At 45.4% G+C, this 21,603-nt stretch overlaps 1 protein-coding gene across 2 annotated transcripts in view; it reads right to left on the bottom strand.

Annotated features, from left to right (window-relative positions):
• Positions 1 to 13,418, bottom strand: part of crlf1a (cytokine receptor-like factor 1a) — an 18,765-nt gene extending 5,347 nt beyond the window's left edge. The window contains exons 1-5 of one of the 2 annotated variants that reach the window (XM_064328682.1): positions 12,826 to 13,418; positions 9,168 to 9,443; positions 7,985 to 8,114; positions 7,235 to 7,404; positions 3,457 to 3,614 (exon numbers count right to left, since the gene is read on the bottom strand). In XM_064328682.1, coding sequence (XP_064184752.1) covers positions 3,457 to 3,614; positions 7,235 to 7,404; positions 7,985 to 8,114; positions 9,168 to 9,443; positions 12,826 to 12,880 — 789 coding nt within the window. In that variant the 5' untranslated portion in view covers positions 12,881 to 13,418. The remainder of the gene's footprint in view (positions 1 to 3,456; positions 3,615 to 7,234; positions 7,405 to 7,984; positions 8,115 to 9,167; positions 9,444 to 12,825) is intronic. The other variant, XM_064328680.1, reaches the window with a different exon arrangement.
• Between the last annotated feature and the right edge of the window lie 8,185 nt (positions 13,419 to 21,603).

Below are 21,603 nucleotides of genomic sequence, written 5' to 3'. Positions count from 1 at the left end.
GCTTAAAATCTTCATTTTGTGTTTCTCTCATGTAGAAAATATTAGCTTGAATTGAGTTACTTTTTGCTGGACGAGTGAAATAGTCTTACCCCAGTGACAAATTTTGAAATGAATCAAACTGTCTCACCTTATTGGAAATCTTTTTGTCTCATTTGGCAAAAAAAGTAACACATACAGAGTAACAAAAAAAGTAACATACATCTAAATGAGACTAAAATACTTGTTAAGATGGACTTATTTTTTGGTTTTTGCAGTGTCCTATCTTTCTTTATACGGCTGCTTTCCCCCCCCCCACCGAGGGATACATTTCCCACTGGCTCTCCAAAAAACGAAAATAAAGTTGTTTCAAATAAAGAACAAAAGCAGAATGCCTCTGTGTTCAAATCTTACGGCAAATTTCTGGAGCAGTTTATAAACATCCAAGGCACAAAAAGAAAAAAAAAACCTTCATAAATATGGATTTTTCTGTAAATCCTTCTCTTTAGATGCTCGCTCCAGAACCGCGCACATGGACCCGATGTGCTTTTGATCTCCGCTTGGAGCGGCCCTTATGCTATTTCGGAGGGGTGGGAGGGGATCGCGTGTGACCAGAACCCGCGCGAGGACGGGCCTGTGGACCCATAGCGCTCGGGGGGGGGGTCACCGAGCGGAGTTCGGTCCGCCACAGCCGAACCCCGACGTTACGCCAACGCCAAAAAAAAAAACGACAAAAAACGGCCCCGAGAATTTGGAGCGCTACTACGCTTCAAAGAATGTTTTTGTTTTGTTTTTGTTTTTTTTTTTTGTTTTGCAAATTAAACACAAATGAAGCGCTTGCGGGGACCGGCTCTGTTTTCCTGGCGAAGGGCCAGCGAAGAAGGCGATCTGGTAGTGAAGGCAGGGAGGGAGGGAGGGAGGGAGGGAGGGCGGGAGGGAGGGGAGACACTGGGGTGAGCAGCCCCCGCGAGCACCAGGCTGAGGCCTGTCGTCTGTAGCTGGCTGTCGCTAAGGTGGTCGCTAAGTCTGGGCCGCGTCATTAGCTGTCTATGACCGAGGAGCCTGCGGAAGAGGGACACGTCTGGCTTCGGCTAGCCCAGGTGGGGCTAACGCCGGACATAATAATAATGATAATAATAATAATAATAAATTTAATTTATATAGCACTTTTCATGAACTCAAAGACGCTTAATTACTGCTCCCGTTACCATGGCATCAGCACCGCTCGTCAGTCACCTACGGGTGACCAGTTAATCATCATCGAGATCAGCGCTAGTTCCAGGTGACCAGTTATCATGGTGGTGCTCAATCCTGGTCCTGGAGAGCCTACAGGGTCTGCTTGGCTTTTGTTGTCAGTTGTCAGTCAGCAATCGAGAAGCACGTCAGTCAATCAGTTGACCCTTTAAAGTGTGAGGTCACAAATGTGCGGTTGGAGTGTTCTTAACTGAACGTTCTAATGCTGATGTAACTGACAATCGCTACTGGTAACTGAAAGCAATGGAGTTCTAGAACACCGACTCGGAATTATGAGTGGAACAAAATCTTCTCTTCAAAGGGTTAAAACATCTGATTACACGGCTAACTCGGGTCACCTGGTTTCTTGGAACTGAATCGGTTGCTGATCTCATGTGAAAATCAAAGAACAACCGACTCCCCCATGGCTCTCCCGGACCAGGGGGGCTGAGGATCGCCGAGCTACAATCAGTGAGATCAGCGGCAATCAGTGAAAAAGATGCGCCTCTCCCTCTACTCCCCCTAAAACGGGAAGGTAATTGGCTTAGACAGCAGGCTGGGGGGAACTGGGGGCTCCAAAATGGGGAGGAATGAAAAGAGGAAGAAATGTTTATATTTTTTTCACGAAAAGTACAGAAGGCGACTGTCCCTCTTTGCAAAGGCTGATGGAGACATATCGCCTCCTTTTAAAGACACCTCCAAACGCCCATGACGAGGACAGAGGTGATTCTTATGACAAGCACAGACCCGTTCGCCCATCTTCTCTTTTTTTGTTTCTGATTAACGGTGCGCTTTAATGCGCCGATGACAACACGGGGGGTTCAGCTGTGATACCATTCAACGGGCGTTTTCTAAAAATGCATTTATTTATTTATTTATTTATTTATTTAAAAAGGGCCCTTTGAATTATATTTTATGCACTGCGAACCCCGGCCCGGGGAAGAGTGGAAACATGCGCGCGGATCGGTTCCAGATGAAGAGCCGCAGGATTCCCGAAAGCGTAATTTATTTGAGGCCTGTCTTTTATTTGACGTTCGTTCGAAGCGGTCTTCTCGAAAATTAGCGGCGTGCCCGTCAGGTGGACGAGGGCTTTATCCCGCCTAATTCGGCGCGCTCGCCCGGGGGGTACGCTGTTCGCCCACGCGCGAAAAAAAAAAGGGGCCTCATCTGCCTCACCCATCAAGTCATGAGGCTATTACTTAAAAAAAAAATATATATATATAATAATTCCAGTATTTCAAAAAAAAAAAAAAAATTCTACAGTAAGAGCGGGGAACAGAGAATTCTGGACATTTAGCCTGTTGGGGTTTGCCATGCAGTGAGACAGAGAGGGTATACTCATTCACAATGAAGGTACATGAGGTTCCCTGTCCCCTCTTAGCCGCGGTGCTGACTGGTTTAGACCACCAGCTGATGCATAATAATGCAGGTAAACTACACCTACAGGCTATAAAGGAACGCATGAAGCTCGATATAAAGCAATATAAAGCCGTCTGATGTCTATAGAACAACTGAAACAAACATACACGTGGTTATGCTGATATTTATGTTCATGCTGGTTTCTCAGCCCAAGGGAATGAATGGGCAAGGAGAATGAGGTACAGTCTCATCCAATCACCAAAGATAAAAGAGTTAACACAGATGTAAGAGTCAATATTCTGTCATCAGTTGACTGTATAGTGCCTCTCTGGCCCAGAGATTCTCTGGCTGCCTCTCCCCAGTGGATAGGGAGTTTTGGCCTAATGGACAGAGAACAGTAACAATGATTTTCATTGGTCACGGACGGCTCACAGCAGAGCAACAGGCCGCATTATTGGAGGGAAGAAAAGACCCTTGGCTGCTCCCTTCTTATGTGCTTCTGAGCTGTGTTTCAGTGTGGGGATATTGTCAGGGATGTTATTTTTCCTGATGAGTCAGGAAATACCATTTTTCAGACCCTGACCCTCTCTGGGGCCAGCAGCATTTGTCTAGACAGCTATTCAGACAGTGTGAATACTGTTGACGTGTGTGTGTGTGGGTGTGTGTGTGAACGAGTGTGTCTGCGTTCATATGAGTATGTGTGTGTGTGTGTCTGTGTGTGTGTGTGTGTTCGCGTGTGTGTGTGTGTCTGTGTGTGTGTGAGACATACCCAAGGCCCCTGACTCTACCATTATCTGACTAATGAGGACAAATCCCGTCCTTGGATTTTTTTTTTTTAGGGGGGGGGGGGCAGGGAGGGTGGGGTGTTTAGGCCCTCTGTGCTCTCACCTTCCACTCGGTGCTGTCCTCCAGCCGGTAGCGGATCTGGTACTTGGCCTGGAAGAGGAACTCTTTGAGGGCGGGGGGCGTGCCCCAGCGCACGCTCAGCTGGTCCTCCAGCTCCCCCACGCGGCTCACGTGCACGTCGCTGGGGGGGTCCGTGGTCACTGCGGTGAGAGGGACACAGACACGCAGGAGGTCAGGGAGGGTCACGGGACAGAGACGGCGATAGAGAGGGACGATTTGGTACTGTACTCATGGGCACACACACACATGCTTGCTCATGCATTTACACACACAACCGCATATACACACATACATACACACACACAACCACATATACACACACATACACACACACACACACTCAAACACATTCACACACACACATACAAACACAGACACAGAAGCACATACGCACACACACACACACACACACACACATACACAAACACACACGCACACACATACACACATACAGACACACGCACGCACACATGCTTACACACACACATACAGACACACACATGTGCATGCACACACACTCACTCATTTATACAGATACACACACACACACACACACTCACACACACAAACCACAAACCCAAAAATGTCTCAATTACCAGAATCACTAGGGGTCACTTATCCCTGTCTCTGCCTGAGGTCAGAGTTTTAAATCAGAATCAGACTTTCGCATGGACATGAAAACATTTCACAATTACACATGAAAATGGAAGTGATTAGGCAATCAGCAAAGTAAAAACGCAAGCGCCTCGCAAACAAAAAGAAAAGAGAAACTTCTGAGAGAAGCGTAGCTGGCTCTGATCAACACAACCTGCGCTTTTATCTCCTGTTTCTTCTCCCAGAGAAACCACTGCTTCTGACCAACAGCAGAGACTCTTATTCACTGCTTCTGACCAACAGCAGAGACTCTTATTCACTGCTTCTGACCAATAGCAGGGACTCTTAATCACTGCTTCTGACCAACAGCAAGGACTCTTATTCACTGCTTCTGACCAACAGCAGAGACTCTTATTCATTGCCTCTGACCAATAGCAGAGACTTTTATTCACTGCTTCTGACCAATAGCAGGGACTCTTATTCACTGCTTCTGACCAGCAGCACACAGACTCAGTTTTGCCCCCAAAAGCAGCAGGTGAGGACGCCCGGGAACTTGGAAAGGCCCGCATTGTCAGGTGGCCGAATCTGTGATAGTTTTGATTGGGTCAGGGAGGTCTACGGTGGCATGTGACTCTTCTGTTTTCCTATGCTTAAAGGAAGTCCCGCCCACCATGACCCTTTCATTTCTGAGCTTTTTTGTTTTTATCCCTCACTCTGTTTTACTACTCCTGTCATCAATCTTGCATGCAATTTAGCTTCTGATTCAGTTCATGATATTACATTACACTGAGATATGAATTAAATTGAATTATAATCGTATTACATTACAGTCGCATGTAAACTCTAACCACCCCACGTATCTTTGTGTCCGTATTTCAGCCTCTACAGTTAATATTATATTACATAATAATTTAATATTAAAATTTAATAATATCGCATTACAGCCATAAATAATCTCTGTTCTCTAAACGGTTCTCTCCAGATGTCTCCTGGGATATCAGTGAGTTCTGCTAAGCTAACAGTCCCCACTGGCTCTCTACTGCTTACATTAGCAGATACTTACACCATAATCTGAACAATAATATTTAATTACAGCTTTATGTGAACCCTGTCAGACCCTTAGGAGAAGGTTTTGGTGGAAAAGGTCAATCTGCGTACGCCTTTTCTCCCTCTTTTCTCCCTCTTTTGCCTCTCTCTTTCTGCCTTTTGGTTTTTTCTTTTCCTCCTGTTTTTTGTTCCCCCACTGGGGGTTTGTTAATCCAAGCCCCCCAGGACCAAATCTCAGATCAGCCCCTGTGAAAGCCTGTTGAGGCGAAGCTTTTTTTCAGGGTGCATTTCAAAAAGTTGAATATATATTAAATATAAACAAATGAAAAAAGCTGAAGATATATTAAATATAAACAAATAAAAAAGCTGAAGATATATTAAATATAAACGACTTAAATCAACTGAGGTGTGCTACAATGAGATCCTCACTAAAAGCATCAGCACTTTGGGGACTAAATTGGTTTCACTCTTGTCCTGTTTTTCATTTTTAAATGCGCACAGATGCCTGGCTATAGTTTATTTGATCAGTTCAGGCTAACCTGGGAGTTAGACATGGAGAGGATGAAGTTACAAGATTACCTAACTCTACCCCGCCCCCCCCCCCCCCCACCCCCACGATTTATCTTTTCATTTAAACATATTTAACCATTAATAACACTGATAAGGAATAATAAGGAATGAAGAACAGGTATAGGCAGAGAGTGCAGTAGGACCCATGCATACTCTGTAAAGAGTTGATTTAACACTGAAAATGTTACTCTGAGTAGCCCTGGTCTGAAGCTCTATCCTATGGCGGGACAGTCCTGTGGGGCTTTCCTCGCACCTCAGTCCCAAACTCGGCCCTCCTCCTGCTGGCCGCACATAACCGAAAGGTTGCAGGTTCGATTCCCAGGTTGGACACTGCCGCTGTACCCTCGAGCAAGGCAACCTTAACCTGAGTTGCTTCAGTGTGTATCCAGCCGTATGGACGGAAGTGCTACGCGGTAAGTAGGCCGCTCTGGATGAGAGTGTCTGCTAAACGCCTGTAATGTGATGTAAAGTAAATTGCCTTGAGCTCGGGGCTGTCACTGAAGGTGCTAAAGCAGCGATAAGATTTCCCCGGCACGCTGAATTCGTTCCAGCGCCCGTTTAATTTGTAGTCTACCCTGGGCCGTCCTGGACGTGTCAGAGGGAAGAATGAAGATTAATCACGTCTGCGGGCGCTGGATTCACACGTGAAAGGCCTCTGTGGTCTCGTTTCGAGTGCCTGGAACTTCTTAATCTTGGAGCCTTTCGTCGAGCGTATGAGTCGCCCTTTCACAGTTTCAACTCTTTTGACTCTGCACCTTGAGCTACTGCGTCGGTGTGAGTGCGACTCTTCAGACATTTCTTGAGCTTCCGACACACAATACGAATATATGCATATATATATACAAATATACATGCTGATATAAATGATGAAATAATATATATATGATATATGTATAATTTCTTGAATTGGCTTGGATTTTACTGGGTAAATTCTGATTGACGTTTGTTTTTTTCTAATAAAATAGTTCAGTTGCGTTTGAAAATATTTGAAAGGTAACTGACTGACGGTGGCTGGGGGTTGGGAGGGGTCACTGTGACTCTCACCTGAGCCTCATCTCGGCTCTGTAGCTTAAGGGGCTTCTGCACTCAGCACTGAGCTTGTAAAATTCCATTCCCACAGGAAAGGGGTGTGTGCTGCATACGTGTGTGTGTGCGTGTGAGGGTAGGTGCTGTGTGTGTGTATGTGAGTGTTGTGTGTGTGTGCTGCGTATGTGCGTGTGTATGTGTGTGTGTGAGTGTGTAAGTGTGTGTGTGTGTGTGTGTAAGTAAGTGTGTGTGTATGTGTGTGTGTGAGTGTGTGTCTGTGTCTGGACAGGATGTGTTCATGAAAGGACAAGGGCGGGTCAGATGTGGTAATGGAAGGCATTCGTCACAGACACACCCTGCCATCCCCCAGGCAACGGCCAGGCCCTTTTATCTGCCCTACCTGCTCCGCAAACCACTGGCGTGGGAGGGGAGGGGGCAGGGCGGGGCTGGGGCATGGGGGGCGGGGGGGGGGGGGCGTGGGAGGAGGGATCAGGGGGCGGGAGGTCAAGCCTCACCCACTCACCCACGTCCAGGATGTCCAGGGTGATGACGTCAGAGGTGGCGGCCCCCAGCTGATTGGACGCCTCCACCCAGATCTCGTAGGGCGTGAAGAGGGCCAGGTCGCGCGGGATGTAGCAGGAGTAGGGCTGCCCGACGCCATAGTCCTCGCACTCCTGCTCGCGCCCGTACCACCTGCGCCGGGCGGAACGCGCCAGCCGTCAAACATCAAAGCCTCTCAGTCCGACAGGCCGAAACCACAGGGACGAGCAGGAAGCCCGCCAAGCGCCCGCTAACTCCGCACACAACACACTATCATGGCCTTATTGCTGGGATTATGCTAATGTGTTTGCCAAGGAAGATTCCACTGCCTTCCAATGAAGAGCAAGTGGACTCGGATTATAGTGTCATGTCATTTTCTGCTGTTCTGCAGGTGCTTTTGTACAGAAACGAAAAACATGAATTCACACGGTAAAGATGAAGACTTGTCGAAAAGATCAGAGTCTCTCGGTCGTTAAATCCCTGATTCTTAACCCTTTAAGGCGTGATGTCGCAAGTATGTGATTAGATTAGAATGTTCTTGACTGAACATTCTAATGCTGATGTCACAATGACTGCTGGCAGCTGAAAGCGACGGAGTTCTAGAACACTGACTTAGAATTCTGAAAAAGGGTGAAACGGCAGTGGCAGGAGATGAAGCAACAAAAGGCCAATGAGTCAACCACCGATAATATAGCCCCACTAAGCCCGGCCCGAGGGGGGGTGGGGGACTTACTTCAGCTTGTACTTCAGGGTGTACTTGGTTCTGATGAAGGTCTCTCCCTGTCCTCCAGGCCTCCAGCTGCAGGTGAGGTCTTTGGTGTTTCGGGACCAACAGGTGAGGTCCACCGGCTTCTCCGGGGGCACTGGGGGGAGACAGCGGGGGGGAGAAGAACAGCGCCTTTCAGTCTTTCAGTCGCCCCCGCCCAAAAAAAAATCACCAGGCCTCACCCGTCCCACGAACGGTGTGAACAAAAGACCCACGTCAGCCGACCTGACAGGAAGTGTGCGCGGCGAAACGCTCGCCAACCGCCCAAAAAACGTCAACTCTGATTTGAGCGCCTCTGAGCCCCGTTATTTAGAGCTACTGATGCATACTCCTTTTTCATTAAAGCTGTTTCCCTTGGTTTTTTTTAAACGTCTGGAACCCTCCCAAGTCTGTGCTCAGCCAACGCTGAAAAAAAAAAGAGATCAAGACGGCTGCCCGTGAGGTTCGTCCAATCATCTCCCATTGCGCAGTCAGCGTAATGGAAGATTCGGTGTACGGCGTTCAGGAGAACGCTGACTTCATTCGTGTGTGTGTGTGTGCGCGCGTGTGTGCACGCAATCCAACGCGTGGCCGCGCACGTGAGCATTCCCCCAGTTTCCCAACACTGACACAAAAACTCGGTCTCCCGGCAACGGGCAACACACACCTTCACTCATGCGGGTGACGTGTTCTGACTGCTGACAGGCTGATGATGACTTGCCGGGTGTTAATGAGCACCCAGGTGTTAAACGGGGCCTGCATGACTTCACAAGTCCACAATCAAAACAAACCCGTGAGGCTCCGTGTGCCAACTGGCCCGTTCTCATCGCTACGTGTTCCTCGGCAACCCACCTCAGGATCTCAGGCGTCGTGACATAGCCTCCAATCTCCATTTTTTATGTCATTTAGGGTTTTTAAACACACATCGAAAGTCCTTATCCAAGTCTATGTTCCTATATTTCATAACTCAACCGAAAAAATGAGTTCAAAACTTTGATAACTAAGGAATAAAAAAATTTTTTTTTTTTGCCGGAGGTGACAACTCCATTTTCTGGAGAATTTTCAGCACATCTCCGACGATAAAACTACAATAGAAGATTAGCCTGCTCCGGACTACACCTCCCATCAGCCCCCATTCTCCCAGTGCATTCTGGGATCCCCGGATACTTACTGCCCACAAAGAGACAGGAGCCGGCCAGCACGTGTCCCCCATTGCCATGGCACACCAGGTTGTCGCCGGACTGCTGGCGGGAGCCGTTGAGCCGCGGCAGGGTGAGGGCGAGCGCGGTGGGGCCCAGCACGCGGTAGGAGCCCCCGGGGAGCCGCTTCCCGTTCAGCGTCCAGTAGAGGGCGCTGGCGTGCAGGCCCAGCTCGGGGCTCACCGTGCAGGTGGCCGTCAGGCTGGAGCCGATGCGCAGGGCGGGGTCCTGGGGCAGGACGGCGGCCACTTCGCGGGAGGGGCCGGGGGGGAGGGGGGATGGGGGACGGGAGAGGGGGGGTGGGGTGGGGGGGGTGAGCAGAAGAGAGACGAGGGTCAGGGCGGAGGGTTGAGGGTGGAGGGGCAGGGATGAAGGGAGTGGCAGAAAGAAAGAAGAAAGAAAGAAAAGAAAAAAAGATGAGGTGAGGTTATTTATTGCCCTCAGTGATGGGAGAGGTGGATTTATGGGGTTTGGAACTCAAGCGGCTGAGTAATTACTACTTTGCGCGACTCGCAGACTTGTCCATTAAAATTATTAACACCGTTTTATGGCAGCGCACAGGAGAGTTTGAAACATTAACCTTTCGGCCATTAAACATGAGTTTAATAAAGTGCTTCAGTATCACATGAGTGTTATAGCTCTTGTTAAAGGGTTAATGAATGCTTGTGTTAAAAGCGTGCATTAACCCCTTGAAAAGTAGGTTTTCTGGAACGTTTTATTTCCCCTCAGAATTCTAAGTCAGTGTTCTAGAACTCCAGTGCTTTCCCTTGCCAGTAGTGACTGTTACATCAGCATTAGAACGTTCAGTGAGGAACATTCTAATCACGTATTTGCGATTAGAATGTTTACACCTTTAAGGGTTAAACTGGGGCCAGAGCAGTTGGCTTAGCTGGCGTCCCCGCGTGTGTTTTGGGGCTGGGCCGACGTCACGTGCATTCTGGGACAGCGGATAGTGAACACCCTGTACGACACAGACGTTCTGGAAAATGTCAGCTGCTCTCGAACCCGAGTGCGACCGTCTGCTCGTTGCTCGAAGTCCCACTTAGGTTACTCTCAAATAAAATGCCCTTAGTTTCGTAACCAAGCAACGATTCCATTAAAGTCATGTTCCTCAATCGGAGTAAAAGCTATAAATATATTAGGCCTACAATGTCCCACAGTTCAAGTTGTCGGTTTACCACAATGCACTCAAATCAAGTAGCGTTTCCAAATATTTTCATCCCAAGGGGCATCAGTCAGGTAACCAGCGGGAATCACCAAGCCACATGAAATTACAGCCAGAGAACTTTGCATTTAAAAGACATTTCAGTACACCAGAGACCGTGACGGGTGGGGGCGACGTTCCGGAGGGACAAGGGGTATGGGAACACAAATGCGAGTCCTCTATTTAAACTATTTTAATCAGGACTGTTATTAATTTTGTTTCCTTCATCTGTTCTGTGCTGTTGCGGTTTGTGCCCAGGCAGAAGGGGAACAGGTATCATGACGTATGAAACCATCCGTTCTGGCCCACAATCACAAACGCAGCACTTTTAACCCCAAAGCAAACAGAAAGCAGCCTTCGGTAAAAACCAGGGATTACCCACAATGCAACTGCGAGGAAGGAAAAATCAGCGGCCGCTTTTAGCGCTCGGGTTTGCGCTGTCAGTTGCGCCAGGAAGCATAAAGGCCGTTAATCTCTGTGTTTGTTTAACAAAATTCCCTTTCAAGTTTTCATGGGACAAAAGGGGTGTTTAGCTCTGATGCTAAAATCCGTAAAGCTGCAACATTTGAAAAAGAGCAGATTGCTGAACGAAAGGTTCCGAGAGGCAAATTATATAAAAAACAAACAATAATAATAAAATTGGCTTGACTTGAAGCATTCAGTTACGTGCAATCCTGACTGGCTTTCCACTCCATGTAAAAACCCGAACAAACCATCGTAAAATACAAAGGTAATCTGAACCGCGGTTCATGACTTTGAGTCCAGTTTTGAGCCATCATAAATACATGAATTCTATAGGCAAACAAACACACACACGCACGTACAAACATCTGACCCTTATTTGCCTGTTTGCTAATTTCTCATGCCCCGTATGTTAACATTTATATAACACAAATTGTCTACCTTTTTTTCCATATTAACTCTATTATCTCATTATCTGTACATTTTGTGGATTGATGGTGAAGGGTGAGTCTAAACTAAAACTGTGACGCATGTTTGAAATATCAGAAACTCAAATCACCTTTTTAATATTTAATTATTCCATTTTTGAGTTTGTCAGGACATTAATTTCAGCAGGCAGTGAAGAAAATATTACACTTTAAAAGGTCCAGTGTCAGTTTTCAGCAGTTGAGAAATAATTTTCTGGAATGGGTGGTAAGAAAAAATAAGTGAAATTAAATGTGCTTTAACTTTGTGAAATTTCCATATTGCATGTTTCAGCTTGCTTGACTTGAGTATCAACAATCTCAAAAAAATATTCCCCTTGTATAAACCAGGACTTGAAAGAGCAACTATTTCAGAGCAGTAGGTTATTTGGAAATGTATACTTTTTAGAACAGTTGAACAAGATGCAGTACAAATGTGATACACTTTGTGTGGTCATTAGTGCACACCGTCGGTATCATATTCCAAAAACATGTCAGTGTCTTTCATTTGCGAGGCTTTCTATTAAAAGCTCTGTGTTTTATTATAAATAATCAATGAACGATAGTGGTTCCAAATTTGCAATGGAAGCTAACGTAACGAACTGAGATTTAGATTCACTCTAGTGACGGAACCTCGCGCGCCCGGATTTCCATAATTTCACCTCACGTGCTAAAATTCTTCACAGGGGTTGACGTAATTAAAGTTTCATACGTCGGTAGTTTTTCTGTCGTTCTGTTCGTTCTGTCGATGTAAACACAACAGCAGGTATGGGAAGTGGGAAAATGTAATCTAATTTAATTAAATTCAACACTATTTAAATATCTGTCAAGCAAAGATCTGTTGCAAGTTCCATAGCGTTACCAAGTATGTTTGGAATGCAAGTTAGTACTTTGAAATATCACTTTACTGTTAGCCAAAACACATATTATTACAACTATGTTTGTTTATGTATCTTTGTATATTTCAAACGCCATACCTACATCAACGATCCAAGTGTTATAAAAACAACTTGCTGAAATTCTTACCCTTAGAGCATTTTCCAACAATAGTACATCGCTGTGCCGTTTTCCCAAAAAGTTTTTCCCCTCAGGTAATGAATGTTTTTCCCAAAAAAAAAAAAAAAAATACAAAATAGGGCGAACTTCTGTGACTTGTAAGCAAGTACAAAATATCGGTTATTTTGAAAGAAGACATCCAAATTTTGGTATTTGACGATTTCACACATTTACCTTCTCGCCTTTTCAATGCAACTACAGTAATGGTGCGTGGTCTGAATGATTATATGAACTTCATCGCCGACAACTTCTGTAAGGTGTAAGGTAAAAAAAAAAAGCCATAGTGTTGTAATACAGTAGCTTTTCTCTTATTGAAAGTGATCGCCTCCTAAACTATTTACAAATCCAACAAGAAAGGCTTGACAAACTGAAACGGCTATGGCAAGTGAGCACTTGGCACTGCATCCGTTTAATAGCACAGCGAATGCACACAGCAGTACTTACGTGTGGAAGACAGCACTCGGGGGACACACAGCACGAGGCACAGAAAGGTGATCATATTCAGGGAACGTTCGTTGTCTCGGAATTCTTTCTCTCGCGGTCCCTGAGTCCTCTGTTTTACGCACGCTCGAGGGGGAAAAACAACTGCTAAACGCGCGGCTTGGTGCGGGACTGTAACTGAATTTTATCTGGCCACTTGAGAGTGGAGTTACTTCACTTATTGGTCTGCGTAGGCTGTGCTTCTACCTCATATCTAAGACTGTGTATAAGCTTTCGGTATCTTTAGTTTTTTCTGTCAGTTAATAATGGTTTGCTTTGGTGCACGCCTCAACAGCTCGCTAAAATATACAAGTTGATACTTTCCACGCCCCTCTCTTTTCTTCCCACACAGTCAGGAGTCATTTTTGCCTCTTTCTTTTCTTTTCTTTTTTTTTTGGGGGGGGGGTCTACTTCTTCATTCCTACCCTCTGCCGGTATGCGTTTAAAAGTCAAAGACTTCGACATTTTCCATAATCCAACGTAACTATCATCAATGCCGTTTGGTGGGCGCGTGAATCATTCTATTTCACGAAACCTGTGCAGCGCGAGCGAAGGCTGACAGGCGCTGTGAAAGTTCGTAAGGGAGAAAAAAAAATTGCGTAACCTTCTTCTTTTCTTCTTTTGCCTTTAATGAAGAAGAAAAAAAAAACTTTGCCCGAGGCAACAAGAACACTCATTGAGTAACCGAAGAAGAAGGTTTATTTATTTTGACGTTGTGATGGGTGAACATTTAGCCTCCTAAGAAACGCGTTCCAGTTGGTTCCCTAGACGACAAAAATTGAAGTTTATACTGTTAAATTCGCAGGGGCGAGTTCACCTTAAAAATTACGCAGCCCCGCGTTCCAAGATGATCAGAGTTGTAAGGATCTTTCTTCTATCCTGTTTGCAACCTGTATATGTGAAACAAAATATTTATCTGAGTCAACCCCTGAACCTCCTAATTTCAATCATTACTGGCATCTTGTTATATTAATCATTTTATAGGGGGATCTGGTAACGTGTAAAGGAGGCTGACCCCAACTTCAACTAATATTACATTAATTACTTTAGCAGTCGCTTTAAATAACCAGTTCGGGTGCAACGTCACTAAAGCACCAGCGCAAGTTAACTATGCTTGCCAAAAGCCAAAATGCCATTTCTGGATACATGGATAGCCTACACAAAACAGTAGTAATCTGTTCTTTTATTTCTTTTAATTTTACTGAAGCTGGAGGCCAGATGACCTCACCTTCTTTTGCCGAGGTTAAGATCCCCCAGGATAACAAAATGTCACCCCGCCAAGCGATCTAGCGCAGGCGGAACAAATGTTGAGCAGAGACGAGACCGATCAAGCTATGAAAACTAGAATCACTTAACTGGCCGCTTAACTGGAAGCAGTTGCTGAGCGCTCTCCATATTTAAATAATTAAAATAGCATTTTTTTATCTGGAAGTGCTTCGAATTAGGATACAGCGGCTCATTCTTGGGACAGATTCGTCGTCGTTAAAGCACTCTGAAAGTTACCCATATTTTGCGTGAATGTGCCTGTCAGTCCATTGCGGTAATGTGTCCACGTCCATTACCAAAGCCGGTGAGAATTTTAACGGCCCCTCACAGATTATGTAGAATGATGACGAATGATGGACGCTTCCGACGCCCTGACTGACAGGGGCCCTCGATAAATATTTGAACATGAGGTTTTTGGGGGTGGTGGGGCCCAATGTGAAATCCCCGGTGGCTTCCCAACGTTTGCCCTCGGAGGGCTGCGATCCTACATGCCCACTGTCCCACGTCGACCCTTTTCACGTTGACGTAGTTCGTAAGGTAGTCAGCGCAGTGTTTAGCCTGCCTAGAAGATACGTGACAAAGGTGGCATCTCCCCATCGCACGAAGGGAAATTAGCGGAGAGAGAAAGAGCGAGCGAAACCGTTTTTTTTTAAAAGCGTTTTTATGTATCCTGAGCGCGTGACAGCAAATTAATTTCATCACGAGAATGCGTTCATCGGGCGTGACCCTGCCTTCCGGCGGGGGTTCACTCGGCCTCGCTTCAAACCAGAGGAGGGGGTTGCCATGACGATGGCCGCCGCTCAAAATAAATAAATAAATGACGTTTCTCAACCGTGCCGTGCAGGTGCTGATCCTGGGAGCCCTCAAGGGGAAATTCTTACTACGATTTACAGCATTTACAGCGCGTGACACGAGGGCTTGAGTCCCGCCGCCCACACAAGTGATACTTCTTCCAAAAAAACTTCCTCAGCCATATCCCTACCTGCAGCTACTTAAAAAAAAAAAAAAAAAAAACTTCCTCCTCCTCCACTCCCAAAACCGAGCGGTTCTTGATTTTTGGGATGTTGCTGGGTTCTCTTTCGGGTGATGTCATATCTGGGCGCGGTACGCCATAAATCAGGTTCACACATAAACTCGCCGACTCGCCGCTTTCCATCAAAAACGGGGGCAGAGCGTTCATCTGAAGAGCAGCCAGGCAGCGGGGTGCAACTTTAGGCCGAGGTACAAAGATCTTGTCTCCTGTCATTATTCGAAAAGTAATCGTTTTCTCTCCAATGGATTTCGGTGCTTCCAAAAGACGTGGGGCCGACAGCATTTTTTGATTCAGCGATTCAGTCAAAAGCTGTCAGTCTTCACTGAGATAGGGAAGTACATTGGATCAAACCAACAGTTTTTTTTTGTTTTCAAATTCAATTTTTTTTTTAACTTCCACATCCACTTTTTCCCCCCATGATGAGCTCTGGAATGGAAACCAAAACGCAGGCCGTTGAGCAACACATGTAATCCTGCACTACTCTGGGTCTTACAGTGCATAAACAAATCCACTCAAAGAAGAAACAGGCACACAAATACGGCAACCTCTTTGTTGTTTAACCCACATACTGCCGGCCAGAAAAATAAACTTTATTTCAAGAGCAACGGGACAGCTAAGACATCCAAATCTCCCAAAGCAGCAGTGTAGTCTACTCTGAGGGTCCTGGACTTATGGCTGGGAGGTTGCAGGTTCAATTCCACAGATAAACAAGGAACTTTACCCCCAAATCACAAGGGCACGTAAATGAATTGTTTGTAAAACACAAAGTAAGTTTTCAAAGTTTCCACTTGTCTAGGAATGCTTGCATCTTTTTTTTTACATGAAGTTAAAAAAATCTAATAGTACATTTTAAAAAAAGAGTAAAACCTAAGAGAACACCGTGACTAATTTTTGACTAAGCATCACGAGAGGCTAAGATAAGCAGTACAGACTTTGGACTATTAGACGGGTGGGCAAGGCTGATTCCCTCTGAGTAAGAGATGGATGGGTGTCTATATTTGCGTTTATGACCCCGTGAAGTTCCCGGACGGGTCTGCTGTTTCGGCTCAGGGCACAAAGGGTCCCTTCTGTCCCATCGGGCGGGGTTCTGTGGTCCCCCTTTACCAGAGGTCAGAGGTCGTACGGTGGCGAGAAGGCCCTGCGTGTCACTGTGACAGAGAGCCTTGTGGCCAGCCTATCACCTTCCAGATAACTGCTGTTTTTCATGGGCCCAGTCTGTGTCTTCATTGTATAAACCAGCGTTTGGCTGTTCTAGAAGCTTCTGGTGTCATTTCTAATGGTTTTGATGCATAAGCCCCAATTTAAAAATAGATCAGCTGATGCCGCTAGTGGGGTTTTTTTTTTAAATGGGGATTACTGGAGCTGTCATATTTTTGGATGCCGAATCAGTGAAGGGATTGTTGAGCAATTCAGTTTTGCACTTTCAAAAATTGAATTGCATAAGCTGTACTCTGTAGAAATATCACTTACGTCACAACACAACACCACATGTCTGTGATCATTAGAAGTCAAAGCACGATATTTACCAATGGTCAGATATATACAAGGAACAGTCCTAGTCTTGGGGATTGGATGTTGTTCAGTCTTCATCTCATTATATGCGTAAGGAACAGGACTGTCTGCAGTCTGCTAAAAACCTGTCAGACTCCGAGCATGCAGAAAGCATTGCTCCTTCATATACCGTTTGAACACGCATATGAAGCTTTCCCGTCCATATTGTGAGTTAAGCACATCAAAAAGCTTCACTGTCCCATATCAGTATAAAAGCATTTCTTGCCAAAGTACAGATCAGTCTATACAGAACAGACATGAGATACAGCACCCCCCCCCACCATCCACTTGGCTGTCTGGCTGAATCCAAAATCTCCTGCCAACGTAACGAGATCCTCACTCCAAAGAAACCAACAGCGTGACGCTGAAGCTTTTTTTGTTTTTTTTTTAAGACGTTCCCAAAAATGGAGCTCTCCCAAGAGGCCAAAAAGAGAGAGATGCTAAACCTGACAACCCCTGGAGAGAGAGAGAGAGAGAGAGAGAGGGAGAGAGAGGGAGAGAGAGAGGAAGGGCGGGAGACAAGATGATGACCACCCCAGAAACAAAAACCAGAAGAGTTACGCACAGGAATTAAACAGGTGGAGGCAATTAACAACCGACACCCGTGAGCGGTCCTGACACGAAATGCGACACAAGAAGCAGATTTTTAAGAATGGGCCCAGTTATACTACTACATCACAGCAGCACACAGCTCTGGCTGAAACCGAGGGGATCCGCCTGTACCCCAATTCAGTACCCCCCCCACCCCTGTTCACCCCTCCTGAACGCCGCCGCTTCAGTTCCAACAAATCTCTTGATGAATTAAGGTAATTGGAAACATGCTTTTAAGTGCTTCCATGATTTCTCCTTTCAGAACCGATTTTTAACAGACTGCAGGTTTCGGCTCAGCGTCGTTTTCTCTTTGCTTTAGGACCGTTTCGCTCTCTCCGATAACCCCCCCCCCAGGTGTGCAGGTTCAGTGACCAGAAGTCGACACCTTAACTTCTACAGACGCTAACGAGGTCTGTCAGTCTCTCAGTCCAGCAGTCCAGGGGAGCAAAACAAGCGACGCTCTTCCTATAGCTCGTCAAACGAGCTCTTCCGTAAATTTGCTGGAACAGAGCACAGTGCACAAAATGACTTGATTAGCTATGTTAGTTTTAGTTTATGTTCGCATTAGTTTGTCTGATTTTTTTTTTTAATTAAAAAAAAACAACTTTATTTGATTACTAAACCTATTTCTCTCATTTTGGGTATACTTCCTCCGGGCTGCTAAGCACCATTAGAGGGGAAACAGAGTTTGATTGGGTTACTCTAACTGGAGCTGGACCGTGCCCCAGTGCTGGCTGGCCAGCAGCCCTGCAGGGTGGCACGTAATTGGCTGAAACATCACCTAGGGAGGGAGGGATTCATTCATATGGAATGACTGTGTCTCATCGCTCAGCAATGACCCCTTTGGGTGAGTCAATGTGCTACTGAGATTGCAGTGAGACAGAGGCCCCCCCCCCCCCCCCGCCCCCCAAGAGCTGGGTGGGCTTAATGTGTGCCAAGAAAACAGTCTCTACACCATTACACCAAAACCAGCCTGACACAAGGCAGGATGGATCGATCCATGGATTCATGTTGTTTATGTCCAGTTCTGACCCTACCGTCTGCGTGTAGCAGTGGAAACTGAGATTCCACAGATCAGGTAACACATTCTTCCAATCTTCAGCTGTCCAGTTTTGGTGATGATTTTCCCACTCAGCAGCCTCATCGACCTGTTCTTAGCTGACAGGAGTGGAACCTGGCAATGGTCTTCCGCTCCAAGGTGCATTGCCTTGTGCGTTCAGAGGTGCCATGTAAACAGCCACTGTTGTAAACAGCCATCATTTGCGCGCTTGCGGCCTTTCCGTTAGCTTGAATGAGTCTGTCCACTTTTCTCTGACACCTCTAATCTGATTAAAGTGCTCTTACTCACGGAACGAGCTGCTCACATCATTCAGAGTAAACTCTCGAGGCTGTAGCGTGTGTGAAAATCCCGGGAGGGTAGATACCACTTTTGTATACTGAGTTGCAGCCACGTGATTCGCTGTTTGGAGGACCCGGGCTATTTGCATTCACGAGCAGGTGCACCTAATAAACTGGCCACTGAGTATCTATATATTATATAGTAGTACTCTGTTTATCGGAGTGCTATCCCTCGAATATCTGAACAATGGAAATATAATTTTAATGTGGCATTTTAATGTGTCTTCTCAAAAAAATGCACGGTTTTAATTGAAGCATAATTCAGAGTTCAATCCTCCACTGTTTGCAATGTTATCCTAATTACCCAACGGCGTCTTTAGAGGAAATAATTATAGACGAAGGGATTCGCAATAGATTTTCACGTAGTTACCCACCGTTTGAGAGCACTATCAGCAGACCCAAATGCGCGCGTTCTTTGCGCAAAAATGCGCGAAGAAATAATTGGCACAATAATAAAAGTTCACAATAACTTCGAATGTGAAAGGCATCGACGTAACGCGTTTATTCAACTACAGATGTGCGAACACGGTCAATTCGCGTAATTATAGTTTTAAAAATAAGCCAGCGATTTTAACCAGCCGATCGAGCCAAAACTGGCGAGACGTTCTGGCTTTTTTAATTAGCCTCCGTACTGTGTACATGTGGGTTGCGCTGCGCAGATCGGTTACGAATTAATTTGCATTGGGCGTGCCTCGAATTTGCTGCTTGTAAAACGGGTGTGTTATTTAAATAATAATAATAATAATAATACAACGAATTATTTTTTAAAACATGAAAAAAAAAATCGCTTGGTATGGAGTGTTTCCAATCTGATTATCGGTTAGTCCTGGTTTAACTGATAGCTGTGATGATAATTGTTTTTCCCAAGTCTTGCTCATTGCAGACTCTAACGGTCGGTTTTTGATCTCGCGAAGGCGTTTAAGGAATTTACTACAGTTATTCATCTGGAATTGATGTAGGCCTACCAGCAGAAATTCATAACACGTTTCTTCTTCGAAGGACACCCATTTGTGGAGGTGAGGTTACGCGTGCGCGTTTCTGTCGTTTTGTAGCTATACCTGCTGTCAGTTGCTATCAAGCTATTCGTAATTTTCAGGTGGGGAAATGTTACAGAGTCATATTATAGAGTGAGTTCTTTAGTCATATTATCTTGCCACCTATGTCCGTTTTTTTCCTGATCTGTGGCCTCCCCTTTGAAAGTGGACAGGAGGGGCATTTTTAGGCTAAATTAGTACATGACGTCACTCACTTCAGCACATCATGTGCAGCATCATTGCTTTCGTTACTCGCTTATGACGTTTTATGCCGAAGCAGCGGTAGAGTTCCTCGTGCATTAGAAACGCTAACTATCGAATATAATTTCCGCAACAATCGTAAAACCGTTTTAACCCAATGTGTTGTCCATGTGTAGGTTAGAATATTGGCTAATCGAATCAGAAAGCTGGATTCTCTGTGAATGAAAGTAGGCTACATTTTTAGATCTGTTTTGCAAAGTATACGTAAAAACCATCGGGAAACAATCAACTAAAATGGGTGCAATTGAGAAGCACTGTTTTGACGGAACTGTTAGATTAGCTCCGTAGAGCGGTGTCTGAACAGATGGTCGATGTTTATTCTGTGCATGTGGTAATAATTGCCTGGGTTTTTTGGGGGGAAATAAGTAAAATAACAGCGAATCACTGAGAAATCCAAAAAAAAAAAAAAATTGAATTTGAATTAACTAATACACAAATGATGAAGCAACCAAGGCTTACCTTTGATACCCATCGGTCTTGACGGGGAAATGTGTCTCAAGGGGGGGCGCTATTTTATTCAATTTTTAGGTGAATTTCGACTGTGTTGCAGCGGGATGCCGACCCCTTACCGTGTTCCCTGTCCGTGCGAAACGTATTGGCTTTGTGGAAACTTCCTCTGTAAGTCCTAGCTGTGCATTTGTTTTGTTTGTCTCTTTGTTTTTATCTTCAGAAGCAGTTGGACGCGTTGCATGCTTAATTTTAAGGCCGTTTTAAAAGAGAGGAGTCTTGTTTGAGTGTCTTCACTAACAGGAAAACACATCAGGTCTACTACTGTGCGAAGTAAAATGTTTTGTGTTAAGGGGTTTGTGGTCTCAAGCAAGTAAATACACTCCAGGTAGGCCTAACTCTAACGCAGCTTGTAGAGCAGCATTGCTATTTAAATATTTAAACAAGTTTTTTTTTTTTTTTTTTAAAGCATGTTAAATATGTCACTCAAATTTAAGGCCAGAGCATCATAATGTTGAAGGCCTATTTTAAAAGAGGGGGAAAAATGCAAGTAGATAATTTCCGGGATGAAAACTTGTCGCCATTTTGGGTAAAATAGAACTGGAAACTGTGTGCTGGTGTGTGGCCAGGGATGCAAATGAAACAGGACATTTACATGAGTCAGCTTATCCCAGTGCCTCCCACACATGACAACACCCACAGACCACAAAGTGGTGGGGAGGAGATGGAGATGCATTGATTACACTTGATTACGGCGCGTCAGTGGGTGAGAGTTGGCACGTGGAACACATTACCGCGAGCATTGATTGTTGTAGAGAGAGAGAGCGGGAGCGTCAGAGAGAGACAGACAGACAGACAGAGAGAGAGGGGGAGTCTTCCTGGGTAAGGGGATAGGGTTCGACTCCCGTGTCAAGAACGGTAGCTTTTGGAACTCCTGTGCGCGCTTGTCGTTGCTATTATGACATCACAGTGAGGCCTGAGCCTTAGAATTCCAAGGCCTTGTTCAGTCTAGTTTCTGATCTGTCCCAGTACCTTGATCCTCTACATTTGGATCTTTTTATAAGGGTACTAAGAAAATGCCCTGGTTGTCTGCCTCACAGTGGTAATTTAATCTGCAAATCAAAGCGGTTGAGCAAGTACATACTTTATTTAGACCTTTGT

The sequence above is a fragment of the Anguilla rostrata genome, chromosome 3 (genome assembly GCF_018555375.3).
Source record: "Anguilla rostrata isolate EN2019 chromosome 3, ASM1855537v3, whole genome shotgun sequence".
NCBI lineage: Eukaryota > Metazoa > Chordata > Actinopteri > Anguilliformes > Anguillidae > Anguilla > Anguilla rostrata.
Note: the sequence above shows the minus strand (reverse complement) of the source record. Positions and strands in the feature narration are given on the sequence as shown.